This window comes from Cinclus cinclus, chromosome 6, assembly GCF_963662255.1.
Source record: "Cinclus cinclus chromosome 6, bCinCin1.1, whole genome shotgun sequence".
Classification (NCBI taxonomy): Eukaryota; Metazoa; Chordata; class Aves; order Passeriformes; family Cinclidae; genus Cinclus; species Cinclus cinclus.
This window is the reverse complement of record NC_085051.1, coordinates 37,511,082-37,533,599: the sequence shown is the minus strand read 5'-3', so window position 1 is coordinate 37,533,599 and position 22,518 is coordinate 37,511,082. Positions and strand designations below refer to the sequence as shown.

The 22,518-nt window shown below is 37.9% G+C and overlaps 1 protein-coding gene across 3 annotated transcripts in view; it reads left to right on the top strand.

Annotated features, from left to right (window-relative positions):
* Positions 1-21,836, top strand: part of BAZ1A (bromodomain adjacent to zinc finger domain 1A) — a 64,363-nt gene extending 42,527 nt beyond the window's left edge. For 2 of the 3 annotated variants that reach the window (XM_062494817.1, XM_062494816.1), the window contains 10 exons: positions 1,455-2,063; positions 4,621-4,784; positions 4,967-5,121; positions 7,505-7,653; positions 14,618-14,865; positions 14,976-15,199; positions 16,482-16,951; positions 17,993-18,135; positions 20,193-20,280; positions 20,829-21,836. In XM_062494817.1, coding sequence (XP_062350801.1) covers positions 1,455-2,063; positions 4,621-4,784; positions 4,967-5,121; positions 7,505-7,653; positions 14,618-14,865; positions 14,976-15,199; positions 16,482-16,951; positions 17,993-18,135; positions 20,193-20,280; positions 20,829-21,019 — 2,441 coding nt within the window. In that variant the 3' untranslated portion in view covers positions 21,020-21,836. Of the gene's footprint in view, positions 1-1,454; positions 2,064-4,620; positions 4,785-4,966; positions 5,122-7,504; positions 7,654-14,617; positions 14,866-14,975; positions 15,200-16,481; positions 16,952-17,267; positions 17,400-17,992; positions 18,136-20,192; positions 20,281-20,828 lie in introns of those variants that run through there. The other variant, XM_062494818.1, reaches the window with a different exon arrangement.
* The last annotated feature ends 682 nt before the right edge of the window (positions 21,837-22,518 follow it).

Sequence of the window (22,518 nt, the reverse complement as noted above, 5' to 3'; positions counted from 1 at the left end):
TAGTTCTTATGGTCAGCTGTATATTCTTTCATACTTCTGTTTCTTCCTGTCTTCCATACGTGTGTGTGGATTCCTCTTTTGTCTAAAACATGCTATGGTGTTGTCTAACAACCATTGCAAGTACTTGCCCTTGTAGAGAGAGTTGTAGGAGTTTCATGTAATAGGAGATAGTGTGGTGGGTTTTTTTGGTTGGTTGGTTGGTTTCTTGTTTTGTTTTTTGTTTTTTTGGTGTGGGCTTTTTTTTTTTTTAGTAAGCTGCAAAACTAACTGGTATTTAAAAAGAAAATGTTGGATCAAGCATTTGTATGTAGTTTGCCTTTTGTTAATGAAGCAGCATGCCTCCTCTACAAGAATAAAACCAGACTTATACCTAGATTTAATTTCCTCAGCAGTGTACTAGTAGGAGCTGCAGTGCAATGAATGGTGCTGCCTACTGTTCCTGACTAAACATGGATGTCACAACAGGAGATTGAATTGTTGATGGCTTTGGGCTGCTAGCTCATCTGTGTCTTTCTGCTGGGAAGGCTTTGTGCTGGTGTCTGTGCCAGTGAAAGTCCTGGATGATTGTGGACTTAAGTTGCAAACTTGTACAGTTCCTAACAGTATCTGGGATGGAAATTCCAAGTCGTTCAGTAATACAGATTTGCATGTTTGTTACAGGTTTGTCATGATGGCAAAGCAGTTGAGATCCTAAATATAATTTCAGGTTTCTCAAATACCTGTGTTTGAGACATTGTGACTGGATGGCAAAGAAGTGTTACTGTTTCATTCCTACAACTAGGGAGCTGAAAGTCACACTGGAAACATGTAGTGTAGAACTTGTGTGTTGACAGCACCTGTCAGGTTGCATGCATCAATTATGAGTCATACTGGTCTAGATGACTACCAGGACCTAATACTGTGGTAAACTAAAGGTGTGAACTGAAATGTTTTCAGCTGGTGCAAATTGAGGGGCAAAAATAATAGTAAATACATGTAAAAATTAAAGTGATCAAGGAAGATATCTTTGTTTCCCATAAAAGCTGCCGTGTAGGGAATCCAGTCTTTTTTGAGATCTTTGGGGGTTTAAGATCATCATTTTGAGTATGATGAATAAAGTCTGGATCATAGTTTGTGTTCAGTAGTGAAATTGCTAGAACTTTACTTTATCCTGATGTTTGCATTCTTAGAATGTTGGTTCTTTTTGTATGATGTTGAAGATGACAGTGTCAGTAAATGAAATTTAGTCTAGTTTCTGCAAAGGGAAGGTGTATTTAAAGTTGCTATTCAAGGGAATGAGGGTTAATCACTTGAGTTTTTATTTAATAAAACCAGTATTGTCTCTTGACTGAGGTGATGGTCTCTGATGCAAGTTTGAATAACCAGTAAGGGACAGAACTAAAACCTGCCCTTTACCTGAGATTCTGGTTCAAAATTGTCAATTAATGGCTATCATACTTCTTTTAACTTTTTAGGAAGGAGAGGGCAAAATGGGTATAAAGAATTTACAAGACAAGAAGAGACCACTTGTGAAAAGAGCGAACCGCTTACTGCTGAAGATGAGGAAGCTTTAAAACAGGAACAACAAAAGAAAGAGAAGGAACTGTTAGAAAAGATTCAGAATGCAACAGCCTGCACAAATATCACCCCGTTAGGTCGTGACCGTCTGTACCGACGCTACTGGATTTTCCCTTCTGTTCCTGGATTGTTCGTAGAGGAGGACTATTCTGGTCTCACAGAAGACATGTTGTTGCCTCGAACCTCTTCCTTTCAGAATAGTGGACAGTCTTGCACAAATGAACCTCAGGTATTCAGTAAAACTGGAGAGTCTTTGAAATCCTCTGAATCTACCTCCAATCTTGACCAAGATTCACACACCAGTGTTGTTGTAGAGGTGCCAAGGCCAGTATACAAACCAAACCGTTGGTGCTTTTACAGTTCTCGGGAGCAACTGGACCAACTTCTAGAGGCTCTCAATTCCCGAGGACATAGGGAGAGTGCCTTAAAAGAAACTCTTTTACAAGAGAAAAGTAGAATATATGAACAACTAAGCAGTTTTCCTGTGGAGAAATTCCATATTCCAGGTAAATGAAGGGTTCTTGATCTTAACTTTCTTCTACTAATAAAACTTCTATATCATTTTATAGGAAACTCTAGTTTTAATTTAACTGTTATTTCTAAGTTGTAAGAATTATTTTTAAGCTTTTTTTCACTCAGTGGAAAACATGTTTGGTTTTTTTCCTTCCTTCCTTTTTTTTTTTCCTTCCTGCCTGACAGACCTTTGTAGTATTTTGTGGTGTTTCATGGTAAAAAAGAAACAATAATTTTTCTGTGATCTTATGCCTTAGTAAACTGGGATTGACTTTTAAACAGACTACTTTAGGAAGCAATTTTAGCTTTGGAAAAAGATTAACTGGGGAATAAAAATTAATGCATACTAAAAAGCCATTGCATGGATTAACATGAGTGCAGTGGCATTTTGTCATGTTACTCTTTTTCTGGTTTTTTTTTTCCCCTTTTCTTCCTTTGGCAGACATTCAGTACAGAAGGAACAGCAGGATAGCAGATGGTTTTTATGGATTTTTAAACACAGGAGTGTTCTGAAAACAATCCTAGACCTAGGATTTAGGGTTTTTTCCTTTTTCTCCTAGCCAGGTATTTTGCTGTTTATTGGCAAGGCATTGGCTCCAATCACTGATAAAATGCTGCATGTAGAGGCTTACAGCTGTCTTGCTTATGGCATGTTGGTGGGTAGACAATGTTAGCAAAGTGAGACTCCCTAGGGCCACGTTTTAAGAAATTGCATTTTGTTTTTAATTATGACAAATTACCTTGAGAATTTGGGGTTTATCTGTATTGGGGCAAGGGAGAATTATTCACAGCAGACACAAGTTCTGTTTTCCTGGTGTGCGTATGCTAGAACACCCAGTGAGCACATCAGATACTGCTAAATTTATAACTGATCTGTCATTTTTTTTAGTGGAAACTAGCACAGGACAGAGTTTTCGCATAGTAATTAAGCTTTATTTTGAGGCCTTTTTTCTCTATAGTTTTTTTTTTGTGAGAAAATCTCCATCATGTTCTGTTTGAGTTTGTACATATGGTTCCTGATTTTCTTAATTGCTGCACCTTTATCTGTATTTTGTATGTTGCTTTCTGCTCTGAAGCAACTTGATGGCCACAGTCACAGATTTTTCTTCTCTTTCAATATTAGAACTGTAGAATCAGACTGATTTTCATTTAAAAAAAGAGGCAGCTTTGAACTTCACTTTAACAGAGATCAAGAAAATTCAAACGCAGTGGTGCCACACCACTGTGTGATAAGTAAGGATAAATAGCCACGTGTAGATGCACTTGGTTGGGAGCTTTTCTGCTGTGGACTCCAGAGGTTGCCCTATTGCCTTCACTCAAATGACTTGCAGGACAAGAGGGATTCTCCTGCACTGTAGGCTGCGCTTCTGCGTTTTCCAGTTCCTGCTCAAAAGAGCATGGAAATAAAATTGGTATGTGCTATTACTTGATTGTATTCAAGTATTCACTAACTTTTCCTTTTCAGTTATTTGAAAAGCAGTTGCTGCTTTTCTAGTTCTGCTCAAGAAAAAATACTGCATTTCTTCTTTGGTTTTAAACCGAAGAGGATGTTTCCCACATCCCAGCATTAGAGTTGCTAGTCTACATTTTAAATGTATTTGCATGATTGCTTTCAGTTACAGGGAATTGTTTCAGCAGTTGAAAGCACCTTAGAAATTCATCCTGTGCTTTCTTAGCAACAGCTTTATTGTATTTATTAAATACCTCTTAAATTGTTGCATGTACCTTCTTATCACTGCACTCAAAGGTTTTAAGGTAAATCCTGTGAACAAAATTGTTCACCACCTATGCAGACTTGCAAGCACTAATGTAGGATTTGGGCAGACTTCCAACTCTTTCCTGTGGCTTTTGAGTTTTTGCATGAACTTTGAGTTCTCTTGGGAGTAGGTTTTTACTTGACAGCCCATTATCATCAGCTTGCACCTTGTTTTCATAAATTACGTTGTCTTGCTCCTTTTTTCTCTACCTTTAATTAGAGGACACAGTCCGTCTTGTCTATGCCTGTATCATCTTATCTTTTTGATTTGTTTTAAGGTTAGGTTTCTAAAATAGTTTTTATCTTGTCTTGTTCTGTTAGGTTTTATGATTTTTCAGTTGCATATACTTATTTTAAGTGTTTCCATGATAAAGGTACATGCAGGAAAGACAGTTGAAGAGTTTGCTTGTAAAATAAGAGCAATCAAGTAATAGAAATGTGACTATTCTCTCTTTTTTTCCTCCTTGCACTTAAGACTTCATGCACTTAGACTTTGCTGTTACTTATCTACTACTTTTGAAAGAATTTTAAGACAAAAGATCTACTTTATAATTAGCAAGGATTTCTCTCGTGTGTTGTTAGGAGTGGATGCCAATCATCTATTGGTCATTACCTTGCTTGGTTGAATCAGATACCTTAGTTGGCACAGATGTCGGTGTTGGCAGCTAGCTACAAGAAGGGAGTTTTGAGCCCATGTATTCAGCTTGTTCTGTCTTGTGCTATTGTTCCCTCTGCCAACAGCTGCTTTAAAGGAATAAGATCTGCTAACACCAAATTACTTGCTGTTCTTGCAGAAAAACCTCAAAGTGATGTCAGACCTCCTATAGGACGGGGAAGGATCCAGAATATCCACGATGGATCCCACCTATCAGCAGAGAAGCAGCTTGAACTGAGACTTAGGGACTTTCTTTTGGACATTGAAGACAGGATCTACCAAGGAACATTGGGGGCTATTAAGGTACTTGTAAATGGTAGAACGTAGGAACATAATGGTGCCATCAAGTCTGTAACTTAAATGAGAACTTTTGCATGCAATGGTTTTACTAAAAGCATAATTAAATTAAATGTAGACAGTAATGGGTACTAAAAGTTTGTGTCCTTTGATTCTTTAGAAACCTCAAATTTGTATGTTTGCTTCAGGTTACAGACAGACAGGCTTGGAGAGCAGCCTTAGAACATGGGCGATATGAGTTTCTGAATGATGAAAACAAAGAAAATGGTATCATTAAAACTGTGAATGAAGAATCTGAAGAAATGGAAACTGATGATCAAGATAAGTTTATTGTGAAAGACAGGTAAGTGCTGTAGTGTAAATAATGGTTCTCTCTGCGTTTTATAGAAGTGCTCTGGTTTTGTTTGGGGGCTTTTTGACCTTCATATTGTTTTTACCCTCGAGTTCTTCCACATGGTGATTTTTATGGCCATAAATCTAAAAATGTGATCTTTTACTTTGTTTTATAGTCTCTAAATGATGTTGTTCCAATACCATATAAGACTAAGGCACCAATTTTTACATTTTTCAATATTCAGATATTACACTGCTCGAAGTAAACATTAATTATTAAAGAAGGAATACGTGGATTCATTTTGAAGTAACTTTAAATGTGGGGAAAAATTAAACTGGCAATTGATGTATTGTTTTCCAGAAGAACCTCCCCCCCAAAAAATCCCCCCAACCAGAAAAACCTCACACAAACCAAAAAACCCTCCCAACATGACACAAAACAAAAAAACCACCAAGCAAAACAACAAAACCAAAACACTTCAATTTCTGGAAAGAGTAGGAGTGTTAAAAAGGAAAAATGTTAATAGTAACAAATCTCTTGTTGAACTGGCCTGTCTACCTGGTGAGTCACAGTTAGGAACCACCAGGACAACAGGCCATGGTCTGGATTAACTTTAAGTGTAGAATCAAAACGGAGATGTGATCTTACAACTTCAGGAATTATGCTTCTGTGGAGCAAGCTGCAACATAGGAGGGAAACCTCAAAATTTACAGTATTGTAGCTGTAAAGTGTTTCGTGGTGTTTTGTTTGGTTTTTAAACGTTTGAGACAGATGTCGTTCTCTGATTGCAGTTCTTGTTGTAAATCAAACTTCAGAAATCACAGAAATGGTGAAGATTTCAAAATGCTTAGTTCTCAGAAGTTGCATACTTCTCAGAAATAAAGGTCTACCTTAATATAGTTAATGCATATAAAATGGTATGTCTTGATAGGGTGTGAATATTGAAATACTTCAGAAAGAAAGATTCATTCGAGAAAATCATGGTACTAACACACTGTTTACCTTACATATTTTGTGATGCTTTCTGCTGTTAGACTTCTATAAAAGCTGTATTTCTGATTCTGAGTGGACTAATGAATGCTCTGTTGGGAATTTAAAGTTCTTCAAGTTTTATTTTCCATTTTATTTCAGTTCTGTAGAAGTTTTCCTCTCTTTTAACCAAGAAGCTGAAATTTATCTGTTTCCACTTAATGTTGGGTACTTGTTCCATTGCCAACTCTCAATTCAACTGCAGAACTTTGTAGCTTAATTTTTTTTCCATTCAATACTGACTCCATCAGAGTTTCTGAATAAAGTCTACTATAATAACGTCTTGCATATTAAATTAGACTATGGGATTCTGAAATCATGTGACAGATTGCTTTTGATGTGGGGCTTTTTATCCACCTCAGAGCAAGTGACATCTCATTAAGACCTTGGAGTTTGACTAGTGAAATGTAAATAACTCCCCAGCTTCCTTTCTGTTTGCTTTCAGGCTCTCAAAATGTGTGTGACTGCAAAATATAATGAACAGCTTTTAAGTGTGGAAAAAGAACAGGGACAACCAAAAGCATTCCTTATTCACAAGAATAAAGCAGAATCCAGACAGTCTTAATTAGTTAATTTTTTATAAACCCCAAGTAGAAATGGAACTTTATTTTCAGTAGTGAGCTTCTCTCCTACACGTTACTTAATGTTTGTGGTTCAGAAAGATTAACTACATTTTGAAAGATTACTTAGTCTTTTGGTCCTGTTTTATTGAAAAACCACCTCTTTGGTGGTTTGTTTGTTTGTTTGTTTGTGGGGTTTATTTGTTTGGTTTCAGGGTTTTTTTTATTGTTCGGGAGGTTTTCTAGCCACCCTTACATAAAAAATAAGTATTTCATAAAAGATCCTCCAAGGGTGAGAACATACAAGTTAACAATTCTTGATTTACTTTTAAAAATTTGTTTTTATTTTTTTATCTTGTTTTCAAAAATCTTTTGAGTTGTAGGGATCTGTGTAGTTGAACTTCTCCAGGTTGACATGTTCTAAAAGGCTACACTTCACCACTGGAAGTGTTTTCACTGAGGAATTATTGGGACTATATTCTTCAGACATCTGTCATAAACTAGCTGATGGATGTCAAATCAAATTTTCTGGAAATCTTAGTTGTTTTGAAATTTGTCATCCACATTTCTTGCAGTTTATACAACTGTTACTTAAAGATTATTTATCTAGATTAACTAGGTTAGCTGAGCAAACATAAGAACTAGGATGGCTGATCACACCTCTGTAGTGTCCATTCATGTCCATAATCCATGCATGTATATGAAGTTAAAATAAGAGAGCTTTTGTAGATACATGCATTTGCAGGTATTTCTGGTGTTAAGTTCAGAGACATTAAAGATGATTTAATACATTTCTCTTCTAGACTCGTTGGGTTAAAAACAGAAGCTCCAAGTGCTGCATCCACAAGCACAAGTACTCCTCAGCCTGTCAGTAATGTTGTCCACTACTTGGCATCTGCACTGCTTCAGATAGAGCAAGGAATTGAGCGCAGGTTTCTCAAAGCACCTCTTGGTAAGTCTCAGAATTAAAACTTGCGTCTCTGGTCTTGTGTAAGATTTTGGACCTAACAAACCAAACACATCCACCCCAACGCTGCAGTAAGACCCTGACCCCAAACCCACTTGCTTGTTTTGTAAGACTGCTTTAGAAGGACATCTTGGGGAAACGAACAAGAAGTTAGCACACCCACATATATGTATATATAAAATGTATTAGTTAACAAGAAAATTTTACTCTTAAGTAGATGCTTATTTAACATAGATTATTTCAGTGATCTTATTTATGTGGTGCTACAGTTGTATTGATGCATTCGGAGACAAATTGTACTTAGGCAGAAATTACCAAATTTTCTGGGAGAATACTGTATTTCAGAATTACTGTTGAGGCCAGTATATCATGCAGTTCTAGGTTGTAAAAATGTTTGGGGTTCTTTTATACTGTTTCTATGAAAGTGATACAGGCTTAGTTTATCTGGATCACCTTGTTCAGTAAGGTATAGGAAAGATTTACGTTGCAAACATTAAGATTCTCAGGTTTTTGCATTTGTGCTGTAAAACTTGGAAATAAAAGGTTGCAAGAGAAATTAAAACGAAAGCAGGATTATAGCTTGTCTTTGATTATATTTTCCTTACTTGGTTTCCTCTGATGAGGCTCCAGAGGCGAGAGAGGATCCGAAGTGCATAAAGTCAGTTTGTTTTACAGTTGTCCCTTGGGTCTGGATTCCTTAGGATGGTTTTGCAATTCAGAAGTGGACTTTTATCTTAGAGAAATGTGTGAACATGGTTCCTCCTTCCCAGGGTGGCTGTCTTGTTCAGACTTCCTGTCTGGATGGCACGCTGGGGATGAGCTGTGCTCTGTACTTGCTGGGCTGCTTTATGTCTCACCTCTGGTTTGCCAGTGCAGTGCATTCCAGGGTCCTCCAGGGAAGCAACTACTACACACCCTGGTAGACTGATACTCTCCTCTGATAATCACTGTGTATAAAATTACTGATAATTACTGTGTATAAAATCACTGTGTATTCTGCTCTGGCAGACTCTGCTGTAGTAGTTGAAGATGAAAATGCAGGTTTTGGTGTGCTAACCAATATGTTAATGCCCTGTAGCACAGCTGACCTGAAGTTGCTTCTGCATCTTGGCTGCTCCTGCATGGAGTCTGCTGTCTTGAGTATCAGTTGCCACTGAAGATGGGTTTGAGCTAGATTTGTGCCAGAGACTGACACGTGGGCATGGGTTCCCTTCCACAGGCTTTTGATATCAGTGTGATGACCTCTAGAAGAGGGAAGTGCCGCAAATGATTGAGTTGAAATGGGAGAGCATAGGCGTAGTTGAAACCGCAGCTGTTTGAAAGCTTTACTTGGCCGAGTGTTCAGTCAACTCAAATATGTCTGCACCTTCCAAGCCAGGCATGATACAGCTTATTTCCTGCTGTATGATTAGATTGCAACCTGTGCGAGAGTTAATTGAAAGTACCTCTAGCATTTGTCCTACTTTTCATATACAAACTGTAAATACATTGTGCATTATATGCCTGCATTTCCATACGGGGTCTGAGAGTACTTTGCTGACAGTCCCTTGCTGACAGTTGAAAGTTTACTAATCCCCTAAGGGGAAGAATGCGGTTATTAGCTGGCTGTGGCCATTGATTGTGCATCCTGAGTTAGAGGAAAAAGACTAAAAGAAGAAAAATGCTCCAGAAGTATTGGAGAGAAAGTTTTTAGCTGTTTCAACTCTGCCATAATCTTGGTTCATGTTTTTGCCTTACCTTTCGAATAATGGTGGACTGTTTTGTTGTTTTTTTTTAACTTTGAAATCCTGTTCTCTTAGGTGTTTTATACTGAATGACAAAGGGAGTATATAAGGAAAGTAAATATATGTGTTTTGGATCTTTTAAATCTCTGATACTTGTTTACTGTAATGTGCCTGTGCATCTCTTCTGCTGTGAAAAATGCTACTGCACTAAGATAACAGTAATGTATAGAATAACCTACATTGCTGAGGGGCGGGAAGGATTCCAGGTGTCCTCTGCTCTGGCTTACTGCCCTAACCATTAAACGACAGTGTCAGATTCCCTCTTGCTTTTTGGTGCCAAATGTCTCATGTTTTCAGTTGCGTAATGGGCAGCTTTTAGCAGAAGGTGAATCTGAATGAAAGCAAGATTGCATATGTATAGCAGACATGGAAAAGTTCTCTACTTAGCTTGACAAGGAGGTGTTTGTAGTGCTACTAAACCTTTTAATGAAAAGTAGACACTTGTTTTTCAGGACTGCTCTGTGCTCAAAGCTGTGGTGTGTTTTTTTCCCCCCAACCCCTCTGGAGTCTGACAAACAGTATTATGATAGAATTAGCTCTACGTTTGTAATCACTGGGGTTTAGTTTGTGGAGTTTCTGGTTTTGTTTGACTGTTCTTACATAGACCACTGTCTCTGCACTTATTCTTTTCTTTTTTTCTAACAGGAGGGGTGTTTTTAAAATAGTTGTCCCAGTTATATAAGGGACCCCCCCCCCCCCAGATAAAATGCCTTGCATATGTGTTTCTCACATTAAATCTGATAATCCCAACTTTTTTGGCTGATTGAGTTACCATTGAAGTAAAAATACTGGAAGTCAAGCAAATGCTAGGAGTTCTGTTTTGTTTGCAGTATAGGGGAGCACTTGCAGTAAAAAGTGCCCCTGCACTTCTGCTTTAAACCAGACTGAAAATTCTCTGTCTTCTGTCATTATTTCAGTTCTTGCTTTCACTGCAAAGTTTCTTTGTCCTCTCTATCCCGCCCTTTACTCAGTTCGTTCCTATTAGGGAACGGAGCCATACTTGAAAATTTTTAGTTTTCATTTATGACTGCTAGTCCTAAATCCCGCACACTGAAATTCCCTGCAGTCACTGGCAGGTTTATGCTGGTGGCCTCCAGGGTGCAGAGCAGACAAAGGGACCCAACACAGCAGTAAAAGGACCAGCTGCTCCTCTCGGCTCCGTTTTTGTTTGAGGCTCTATCAGGCTGCCAAGAGCCTTGCTGGTGATTCAGATAGGTTTAGAGTTGAGGTGCATACCAAATGTTCAAGTGGAAGAGCAAGAAAAGACTGACAGAGAAGATAGCGATGTGAAAGGAGATCTGGAAACCCCAGAAATGGCCCCTTCAGCCTCACAGAGCTACTAGATGCCCACTAATCTTCTGTTGTCTGGTGATTAAATGCAGCATGATTTAAATGGTGTTGCATTTCTTAATTATGAACTGTCTTTTGAAATCCTTTCATTAAATATTACTATGAAAATTTGGATTTTCTTCCTTCAGTGCAGCCCAAGGTAATGTTACAGGGGACTCATGGAAAGGAGAGGGTGCAGTTGCTGTACATTGTTTTCCTGCAACAATTTCAGAGTTAAAATATAAAAAAACCTTTTTCTTTCTTAAATAGTTGTTTGAAGGAAAGTCTGAAGTGCTGCTTCTCAGAAAAAAAATGTTGGTGAAGGAAGAAATACAAGCAGCTTTTGTTATGAATTTTGTTTCTTTTTTGATATAAATTTACTTTTCCCTACATTTCAAAATATTTTGCAGTGCAGTAATAGGTCTCATTATTCCTTTTACAGAGGTGTGAAAGTTGAGGTATAAAATGATGAAGTGATTTGGTTGCCCTGGCATTCAGTGAGGCATCCACAAAAAAGTCTGCCTTCTCCACTAGTTCAGGACTTCAGTCATTTAAGCATCCTTCAGATTTCCATGCAAAAGGTTGGATTCTAATTCATGGGAGCACCTTTGAGACTGATGGAGGGAACCATTTGCCTGCTTTGTAACTTGTGCCACGAACTTCTTGCATGACAAAAAAAATAAAAAACAAACAAAGTTTTTACTCCTTTTTGCTTGTCTTTATTCCATTCCTTCCTTTTTAGATTTTGTCTTTGTTTTCTGTACTCCCAAAGCTGTTTCCTTTCCTATTTTTAATTGTCCTCATAATAGCATAAGACATCTTCCAGCAGCATCCTGGGATATGATTAGTATATAAACATGCTTTGCTCTTATGCTTTCATTACTTCCCTGCAGAGTTTCATGAGTAGAGGCAGGAAAGGTGGAAATGGGCTTTTTATGATAAAGAATTTTTTGTTTACTCTTCAGAGAAGACAGTCAAAGAAGGTGCCTTGTAATTGGAGCAGATGAATTTGACCATGGCTCTTCCTTCCTGGGAGGTTAATTTAATAATTTTAATACTTGAGAACACTCCTGCACAAAAATATCCAAAATACATTGTTTCAGGTGGACAGATGAACTAATTCTCTTGGTCCTTGAGAACTGTGCCCATAACCTGGCTACATTTTTTGAGCTGTAAGGAGGCTTGTAGCACAGACCAGACAAATATTTTGCTGAGAGAGAAGCCTGTGGTTAGCATCTGCTCCTGTGGCCATTTGCACCAGAGATGGACAGAAAGGTAAGGCAGGGTAGGATTCAGAGGTTTTAGTTCAAGCATTTTGTTTGTAGTGGGAGTCGAAGTAAACACTGGGATGTGCAATTCTACCATGCACAGTACTCTACTGTGTGCACATATTGAGAACCACTGTTCAAGACATGTTTTTAGACTACACAAGTATGGAATATAAAAATTAATTAAAAAATAATCTGCCATGCTTCAAAAGGGTATTTGAAATAACTCTATGAATTTAATGTTAGGTAATGCAGAAGATGATGAAAGGCACCACTGGGGGTATAAAAGGAGGAAGAGAGTGAAAGACAAGACTAGTCAGAGAGATGGTAAATTTTAAATGTTACTTGTATTGCTAGGAATTAGAAAGCATTGAATATTTTATCCCGTTTTCTTTTTTATTGTTTTTTACTTAATTAATTTTTACCCAGTTCTTTACATTGAAGGTATTGAAGCCAAAGGTTTAAACATGAAACAAATACAGCTCAAATATTTAAAACTAAGAAAAAGGTTTCTGCAACCAGAAATAAAGAACTGTAATTTTTTGTCACTTTGGGACCAAAATCTGCCTGTTTACACAATCCTGGGGGGTTTCCCCCCTTTCTTTTAATGTCCCCATTTTTTTCTGAAACTTTACAGCATTGTATACAACTGCATATCTTTTCTGGAAACTCTAAAATGGAAAACCCTTCCCTGAACTCAATTAGCTATTGATAGATGATTGCATAGATGTGTCAAATGACTTCATTTGCATTGTAGGAAGGCTTGGAGCACTTAGCTGACAGAAGGGTACCCCACTGTGCAGTGTAGAGCTGCTCAGACACAAAGGAAGAGGCCATTTCTCCCTCCAAGTTAACAATATAAATGAGAAAGATGATGGATTGAAGGAAGAAGTGTTATTCTTATTTTACAAATTGGGATCTGAAACAGTGGGTGTTGTTTGGCTTGTTTATTTAGCAGCAGGATGTGCTGAAGCAGGTTGTGGTCAGTAATTTTCATCTCTACTTGCACTGCAAATTCCCAGTTGCAATGTATTATGACCTTGTCCACTGTCTTCAGAAGAGTGAAATTTACACAGGAACCTTAAGGACTAAGTCTAGGAAATGTTAGGAAATACAGGTTTACAGTTTAGGAGTGGTTGCATTTTATTTATTAAGCTATGTTGCCTGTTTTATCCTCTGCCTTCTCCCATCACTTCTCATGCGCTGTTTGCTGCTAATGCAAATGTATGCAAGATTAGATGAATCCTGGCAGTCAGTTGATGAGAAGGCAGAAGGACCTTGTCAGGAGAGCAATTAATCTCATTTTTGTTCTTTCATTTTATTTGTTATTAGATATTTTCTCTTCCTGTTCCTGAGAATAAATCATTTGGCAGACAGGTGCATCACAGGCTATTCGTGTGCCCACTGTCAGTAGTGCAGCAGGCAGGGTGGCATTATATACTGGAGTGCATCATTAATCAACTGAAATCATGCAGTAGTAGCAGGACTATCACTTTTAGATGGGAAGTCTTCAGGTATTTCCATAATCAAAAGTACTGTTGTGTTGTCTCTTCCTGTCCTCAAACCCTCTTACTTTAAAATGCAAGAAATAACTTTCGGCATCAATAAAGCAGTTTGCTTTCTGCTCAGCAGAAGCAGTGCAGGGTGTCATTAATACCTTCCATTTTCTCTCGGGTTCTCAAACAGCCTGTTTGCTTCTCTAGTTCCCAGCTGCCCATTGCCATTCAGTACTGTCCCCCTCGCTATTCAGTGTGTGCGTTTGTGTGGCTGCTGCTTCCATGGCCTGGATTGCAAACCAAAACTATTTGAAGATACAATGTAATTTGGCAACGATGTTCCCTCCCCTGTTTATTTTTAACTTAATTAGGAACTCATGTTTTTTGATTTGACGCTTGATGTGGACAACAGGTCCCCTCATGGCTTAAAAGGCATTAAAGAAACAGGTATATTTTATCTAGTTCAGTCACCCAACCTGGCTAGCCACACAGAGATGCAGGTGCTTGTGGAAGGCAGAGTGCAGGGCAGGAATGAAGGCAGTGAGGCATGGGCAGAGGGTTGAAAGGCTCTCTGGCAGACTCTACTGAAGCAGGTGTAGGTGAAAAGTGCTCTGCAAGCTGTTCTTTGCCAGTGAAGTTTCAGGTGCTTTCTTTGAACATTTTGGGATTTCCAAATGTAAATACAAAGAAAGGTAATATGGACATGAGTTCACTTTCTCATAATCTTAAGTAATGTTTTGTACTTTGTAAATTGAATAAAATTTGGTTTACAGGTTAATATCTGAGTTTGCTGTCTTATTAATGACCCATGTATGTGCAAGTTCTAAGTTGAATAGATATTGCAGAGTAAAATCTTAAAGCTCCAGCATCTTGGAAACTACGGAGAAAATATTCGAGTATTGAAGAGATAAGACAAAGGTTGAATTATTATCCCAGTTTGCTCCTTGCTGTCTGACAGTCAGAGTATTACCTCATATTCTCAAATAATCTGGATCTTTGAAGAATAAGTTTGATAATTCTGTGGAGGTTTGTCATCTTTCTTATTTTTTTAAATCCCCTTCTTCATTGGAAGATGCCAGTGATGGTGGACGGTCCTATAAAACAGTTCTGGATCGCTGGAGGGAGTCACTTCTTTCTTCTACCAGCTTGTCCCAAGTCTTCCTTCATCTGTCTACATTGGATCGCAGTGTCATCTGGTCCAAGTCCATCCTCAATGCTCGCTGCAAAGTGTGTCGGAAGAAAGGTGATGCAGAAAGCATGGTGCTGTGTGATGGCTGCGACCGAGGATATCATACTTACTGCATCAGGCCCAAGCTGAAGGTATCTCAGGAGAAAGGAGTGCTTCCTTTTCACACAGAGCTTGAAGCGTTCTTAAAATATAACTGCACATTGCTAATGCTTTTTCTCTTTATTTCCCCTTCTGTTTCTAGGTCATTCCTGAAGGAGATTGGTTTTGCCCAGAGTGCCGACCAAAGCAGCGCTCTAGACGCCTCTCCTCCAGACAGAGACCTTCTGTGGAAAGTGATGAAGAGACTGCTGAGCAATTAGAAGGGGAAGAAGAGGCAAACTATGATGAGATGGGGCAAAGTGAGGAGGAGCATTATGAAGAAGAGCAAGATGAGGAGGATGAATCTCAAGAGGAGGAAGAGATGAGGTAAGTTCAAATATCACCTTGATCGTTATGTGGAGTAATTGTTCACATAAGCACGCATCTTGAAACTCTAGTTTGAAAAACGTGTTTATTTTTAGAAAAATGGCAGCTTGTTACAAATTTGGCTCTTACCAAAAGATTTAATACTGACAAAAGCTAGGACCCCTGGACTTGGGCTCACTTTTCAGGATAAAAATTCCAGCTTTGGATGTATGGATGAGAGAAGGCCACCAGAGCTGCAGTTCTGTACAGCTATTCTTTCAATGTGAAGTGGAGAGAGTTTCAAAAGTAAAGGTTTTCTGGAGAAAACCTGAAGTTATTTTTGTCCAGTTTTGAATATTGGAGGACTAGGTGCATACAGTAAGTATTAGAATATTAGAGAAAACAATCCATCGGAGGCCATGTGACATTGGGAAGGCTTGAGGACTAATGCAGTAGCTGTTTAAAAAAGGTCAACAAACAAATCAAACCACCCATACCCCCTGAAAAGACTCCCCCAAAACCATAACACTCTCAAAACAAACAAAACCCAAACAAACAAACAGCCCAAGAAAACCTCCTTGAAAAACAACCAACCAAAAAACACTGCACAAACAACTGAATAATACAAAGTGATAACTATAGTAAAAATTTGATTTGATACACATGTCAGCAACATAAAAATGGAAGGAAACCTTTCTGATCTCTCACTATTTTTCTTCTCTTTTTGGTACAGTCTTTTGAATTGGCTAAAGCAAAGTTATTTGCAGCTCTGACAGTTGAGATTCAATAGCTGGAGAGAATGTGTATGTCCTTGGGAAATAAATTTATCTCTGGGATCTTGTCTTTCACCCATAAAGGAAGGGGAATCTTGAGTATTAGTTACAAACCCTGACCAGAGCATAACTCTTATATGTAGCATTTTACAACTGCATTTTATTTTTGTGGCTGATAATAACATTCAGAAATCATAGTAGTTAATACTTGCTGTGAGAAACAAGTGATTTAAAGATATTGATAGCTGGTGCTCCACTTAATGTATGCCTGTTGCATAAGCTGCAAAGATGACCAGAATTCTGAGCATTTCTTTAAAGTATGTACTTCACATAATACTTACTGAAGAGACCCCAGAGCAGTATTTAAGATTACAGTAATTATGGGTGACTGGTTACATCAGGTTACAAGCCAGCTGCTTTATTAGTTTGACCTTGAAAGGCTGGGTTTTTTTAAATACTGAATTAAAAAACTGAGGGAAAAGAGACAAATGGAATTTTGGAATAAATAAACATAACTGTTCACTTTTTAGCCCATCAAAGCAAGGAAGATCTCAGGTCAAGTTGCCATTAAAAATGAGAGCAGCCAAACTCAACAATCCATTCTCAAGTCAGAACAGCCAGCGTCAGGCAAGATACGCTTCTCGGAGCCAGCACGTTGAATCTTCGTCAAAAATTACCAGAAGGGGTTTAAGAAACATAAAATCAGCCTCTTCAGCAGTGACAAAGCCTACCTTAAGACTTAATAGCCGGACCACTCGTCAGAGCCAAAGTTCATTACAAGCAGATGTTTTTGTGGAGTTACTGGGTCCTCGAAGAAGACGAAGAGGAAGAAAGAGAGCTGATAACACACTGGAAAACAGCCCTTCCAACTCTCTTGGATTTAGAATTGTTGATACCGCAGACCACAGTGAACGGCTTAGGAAATTGCCAGTTTCTGCTTCAAAGCTTTCTCTTCCTGTTGCTGAACCCAAGAGAAGAGGCAGAAAACGACAATCTACAGGTTAGAGAAATGTGTTTATCACAGCAAAATCCACATTCTGTTCCTTGCTAAAATATTTGTGTGGTAGAGCATGGAGACTAAAAGTAGTGGTTGAAGGCAGTTTTGCCACTTCCAGTGAGACAGTTTCTTTCTTTTGCAGTGACAGAAGTGAACCTTAAAATTTTCATCCATTTATTGTATCCATATTTGAAATTTTATTTTTGCACACAGTATGCTCTATAATAAGTGGATAGGAATTTTGAAAGTTGAAAATTTGCCTTAACTCATGCAAATGCAAATGTTTACTTGTAGTTTTTATGATTTTATTTTATTAAAGAATTAAACAGTGAAGAACACAGATGGAGGCAAGGTAGTGAAATTGGGAATATACACACACAACAAGAAACTGCTACCAGAAGAAAAATGTTGTCTGTCTGATATAGGGCTAACAGTGTCCTTGCTTGTTAAGGTAATACTTTGATGGTAAGGAAATACTTGGAAAGATACAATAACCTTTTAAAAACAAAAAGGACCCAGTGTGAGACCAAAGAGTGTAAGAGTTTGCACTCCAGTGTGGCAGCCTTGTATTCTACACTGTTTCTGTCTGCCACTATTCAGAATTTCTGAGCTTTTTCTTTAACCACCCTGCTGCCTATTCTTGAAAGCAGATAAAACCACTCTGAATAGAGGTTTTGTGAAAGTAAAAGTTAGGAGCAGGCAGCTTATTCTGTTTTTTCTCTAATAAGGCTTTTCTTCAAGTGTATAACAAATTGTTTTAAGATTGGAATCAGTGGGAAAAAAAAAATCATGTCCAAAATTAATGCAATGGAGGAGGCACACAGCTAAGTCCTGAGTCTTTAGCATTTCGTATGACAAGAGACACATTTTAGTAGTAAATTACAAGACTGGAGTATGGTTAATACTTTCGGCCAAACTACAAGCCTTATGCTTTTAAATGACAGTTTTAGTACCCCAAAATCATGGTGTTTCAACTTTTTATTTTATTTGTCAGGCTTTTAATTTTTATCTGATGGAGTATTGGTTTTTGTTTTTTTTTTCCAGAATCATCTCCTCCAGTATTGAACAGGAGAAGTTCAGGACGTCAAGGTGGAGTCCATGAGCTCTCAGCTTTTGAACAACTCATAGTGGAACTGGTGCGACATGATGACAGCTGGCCTTTCATGAAACTGGTTTCCAAAATCCAGGTAAGTGAAAGAGCTGTAGAGGGAACAGTAATGGCTGAGTGTCCTGCTTGCTGCTGGTAAACCTGGGCAATTTACAGCATGATCCAGGCAGGGGGATAGAGCCAAGCAATGGGATTCAGGACAACTCTTGCATTTCAGCTCAGATATTTGGTGCCAGAAACAACTTTTACAATTGATGTGGTCATTTGGCAGAATTTTAAATATGCTTTTCATTGGGCATCTTAAAATGTTAAATGCTTTGGTTTGAAAAAACCCAAACAAGTAAGTAGAGCACAGGACTGCTAAAGGTAAGCTTGTGGTTATTAACTAGTTGGATTAATCTTTAATTTATGCAAATACATTCTGGGAACAGACCTGTGATAAATAATAAGATAGAAACAACTTCATGCTGATCTTATTAACTATAATGCAATAAAAAGATGATTCTGTAGCTTCATTCTTAATTTCCCTCTTGTTTAAATTTCAAAATACTGGATGGTAACGTGGGTACCCGAAGTAAAGTGCTGCTCCAGAGATTTTTACCACAATAAAATTTCCCAAATCTGCTTTCTGCAGGCTGCACTGGCTTGTCTGTTGTAAGGCACTGCTGGAACTATTTGACTCTGCCAAAGTGCCTGTCCTTTCTAAGCCTTCAGGGGCAACTCTGCACAGACATTCTTGGGGTTCTAGAGTTTGGTGCTTAAGAGCTCTGCTAAAATTAGCAGTGATAGCTGTTCAGTGAAGACCTGAAACTCTGAATTCAGAGTTACAAATAGTTAGAACGATTAACCTATCTGGACAAAGAGAATGATGTACAAACGTGAACGAACAAAGCATGGAGGAGGAGAATTTTGAAGAGAATGGAGATTAGTGACTGCCTACTAAAGTATTGCAATTATGTTGGGAAGGGCAGTAATTTGGTGAATGTAAGGAAGTACGTAGAATTCAACTTAATTTTGATGCTGAAACGAAACTGCTAGAATTCAATGCATTCTGGTTTGCCTGAATCAGTCACTAAGGGATAATCTCTGTGTAGTTGGAAGGATACCGAACCCAAGTTTTCTTCATCATGATAATAGATATTTTGGCTTAAACCTTTAGGTGCCTTTTTGACAATGTAAAGGATACATTGAATGATCAGTGCACAGCAAGCCAGAAAGAGAAAATTACTTTTCTTTTTAATAATTACATAAACAGCACTCCTAAGGGGAAGGAATGAAAAATATGTCAATTTAATTCTGTTGCTCTTCCAGTTTGCAGGTTGCACTTGATCTAGAGTAGAATTACAGGCCAAAACAAAAAACTTGGTTTTAAAACATGCATGATAGTGCATGTGGATAGTTTTCCTTGGAGGGGGGGAAATAATGTTTGGATTTGATACTTTTTTCTTTCACTTCCCCCACCCCATTTTATGAGACAGTCACCCCTAGACTTGGTGCTTACTGGAATTCAAAATTGGAACCAAATGATCAGTACACTTAAAGGTTAGGCAGGCCTTTTCCTCCTCTGACTCTTGATTCCATGGACGTTGTTCTGGAGAGGTGGTTTCTCTCTGGTACTTGCGTACAGTCTCCTGATTGCTGCTCTTCAACAGTAAATGGAATCTCAGGTCTGAATGAGTAGTGGTGGAGTCAAAATAGTTATTACTCATGATTAAAGAGCTTTTAACATTGTAATATATTACAGGACAAATAAAATATCTACAGTATTGGAAATAATTTTTGTACTTGACAGATGAGAATAGCTGGATTGGCGTAATGCTTATCTGCTCATAAAATTTTCTTACAGTTGTTCACAGGGCATTTAGGAGTAGATCTATTCATTAAATTGTTGGCTAATGTTTGTTGTAATCTGCTGCTTGAATGATACAAAAAAAAAAAAAAAAAAGGCAGTGCCTGAAAACTAATATGCAGTTCAGGGAATGAAGGTAGATGTGTAGGACTCCTCTGTTTATATAAAAGCAGAACATAAATGCTTTTTGCTGATGCATGATTTGCTTATGTTTTACATAGGCAGAATTTAGTTTCCATTTGTTCATGAATCTTTTTGTCTGGAATTTTTTTTTTTTTTTTTTTTAGGTACCAGACTACTATGATATCATCAAAAAACCTATTGCCTTAAATATAATCCGTGAAAAAGTGAATAAATGTGAATATAAGTTAGCATGTAAGTATTATTTATTGAAAGAGGTACATTGTACCATGTTCTCTCACTTTAAATACTTGTCCTAAAATAGAACTGTGTCAGTTGATTAGAAAGCTGAAATTGTGTTTGCTTTGGGGTTTTGTGGTATGTTTTGGGTTTTTTAAAAGAGCAGTTGCTGATATTTTTTAAAATATAAAATCTGTTGAACTTGGTTCCTTTACAACTAACATACACGATGGATAGATGAGAAATGGGCAGCTATGAAACTTCTGGCAGTTTCTCAAGCCTTCAATAATCAATGAGTGACACTGATGGAATAGTTAGAAAAGGTACTGTTGTTCCTATCTGATTTGTATTTCCTGCATTGATAATTAGAGAAACTTAAGAGGGTTTACACAGAACAGCACCAATACAGTGATGGAAACTTGATACATGTAAAGACAATTTTGCGTTGCAGCTCTGTATAGGCTCACTGTACTAATTTGTTATATTTATTGATGTCATACTGGTTTATCAGACTGCTGTCTGATTACGTGAAACATGCTAAATTAACTTATTTTATTTGGCAGCTGAATTCATTGAAGATATTGAGTTGATGTTTTCAAACTGCTTTGAATACAACCCTCGTAACACAAGTGAAGCGAAAGCTGGAACTAGACTTCAAGCTTTCTTTCACATTCAGGCTCAAAAGCTTGGACTTCCGATCACATCTGGTAACGTGGACCACACCACTCCCGCGGCAAAGAAGTCACGAATCTAACCTCTGCCTTCCAAAGGATTTCTTGAGGGAATTTATTACATTCATTAAAATGGATTGCTAAATTACACAGTCGTCATGTCTGTTTAAAGCAATAACAACTGTTTAACCACCTTGAAGTGTGGCCTGCACTATATTCTCAATATAATATTAAGCACTCAGGAGAATGTAGGAAAGATTACCTTTGCTACAGTTTTATTCAGTGTCTAATAATTTTGATAGATGTACTGGATACAGTACTGGTTTACAGAGGTTTTGTACATTTTTAATACATTCATGTGTCCAGATATCTTCCAGAAGTACTTTGTTTTTTCCTGCACAAAATAACCTTGTTTCATCCTCTAGATTTTGTAGGAGCTGTGGTATTGAGGGCTTTATCAACTCAGAGAAAATCTTCTGCTGTAGCACAGTTGAAGAAACTGTGTGTGTTGTTAAAACTTGTTTGAGCATATCTTCTCAACACTAATGAGTACAACTGCGTATCTTTTCAAGTACTGTACCAGTGCTGGCTGGAGGTATTCGGTCTGAGTTTATTAAGTAGATATTTATTTAGCATTCAAAGTAATTTGTGAATTTGTTTTGTATTTATAAAATTTGTACTTGGGGCAAAAAAAAAGTCCCATAACTTTTTAAATTTTGGAGGGTGGGGTTTTGTTTGTTTGTTTGTTTATTCCCCTCTGACTTGATGATCAATCAATAAATACCTTCTCGTGTCCCTGGCAGTTCTTCTAGCAATGAGTAAATTTGCAGGACTGTACTCTTAAATTTCCACATTCAACTTCGGAAGTGTACAAATAAAATGACACATTTTTTCAAAGTATGTTGAGCTTGGACTTCCTCTTGAGTTGTACTGCTACACTACCTTCCCGTTAACTTATGAAGACGGTTTGCTGGAGGCAACACAGCAGATTCTGGTTCCAATATGAGTACCCCAGCCAGCACTCTGGGCAGCTGCAGCCACTGTGATACCTGGGCTCTGAGGGATGCAAGTGTCCATCAGTATGTACAGAGTAATGTAGGTAGTGTAAGTTGTATGGATCTTTAATTTGGATCTCTAACAGTGTAAAACCTTGCAGATTTGTTCAGTTGACTAGCAGCTTCTTTAAACTGTCCTTACTATGCTTGATGGTTTTACTTTCAATATTTATTAATTTAAATTTCTAAAGCTCAGTTTGAGTTAATAGGTTTAAATCAGTCCTGCCCTCTTGGAGTTATGCCACACTCTGAGAAAAAGCATGACACAGAAGTCTGGGGATAGGAGAGAGCGGTGGGAAAAACTGAAACATGAGGCTTGCTCCTGCAGCATCTTTTCCCCTGTGTTTATGAAGCTTGTGTTAAAGGGTTTAAAACCTGTATATGCTCCTAACAGTTACTTGCTATGTAGTTGTGGGCTTTCTTTGGCTGCTGTAGTGCTTGCCTTACCTTAGAGCTGGTGAGAATGGGGATTCTCTTAAGTTTCAGGAATGGATGGCAGTGGATAGGAGACTGATCAGTTCAAAGTG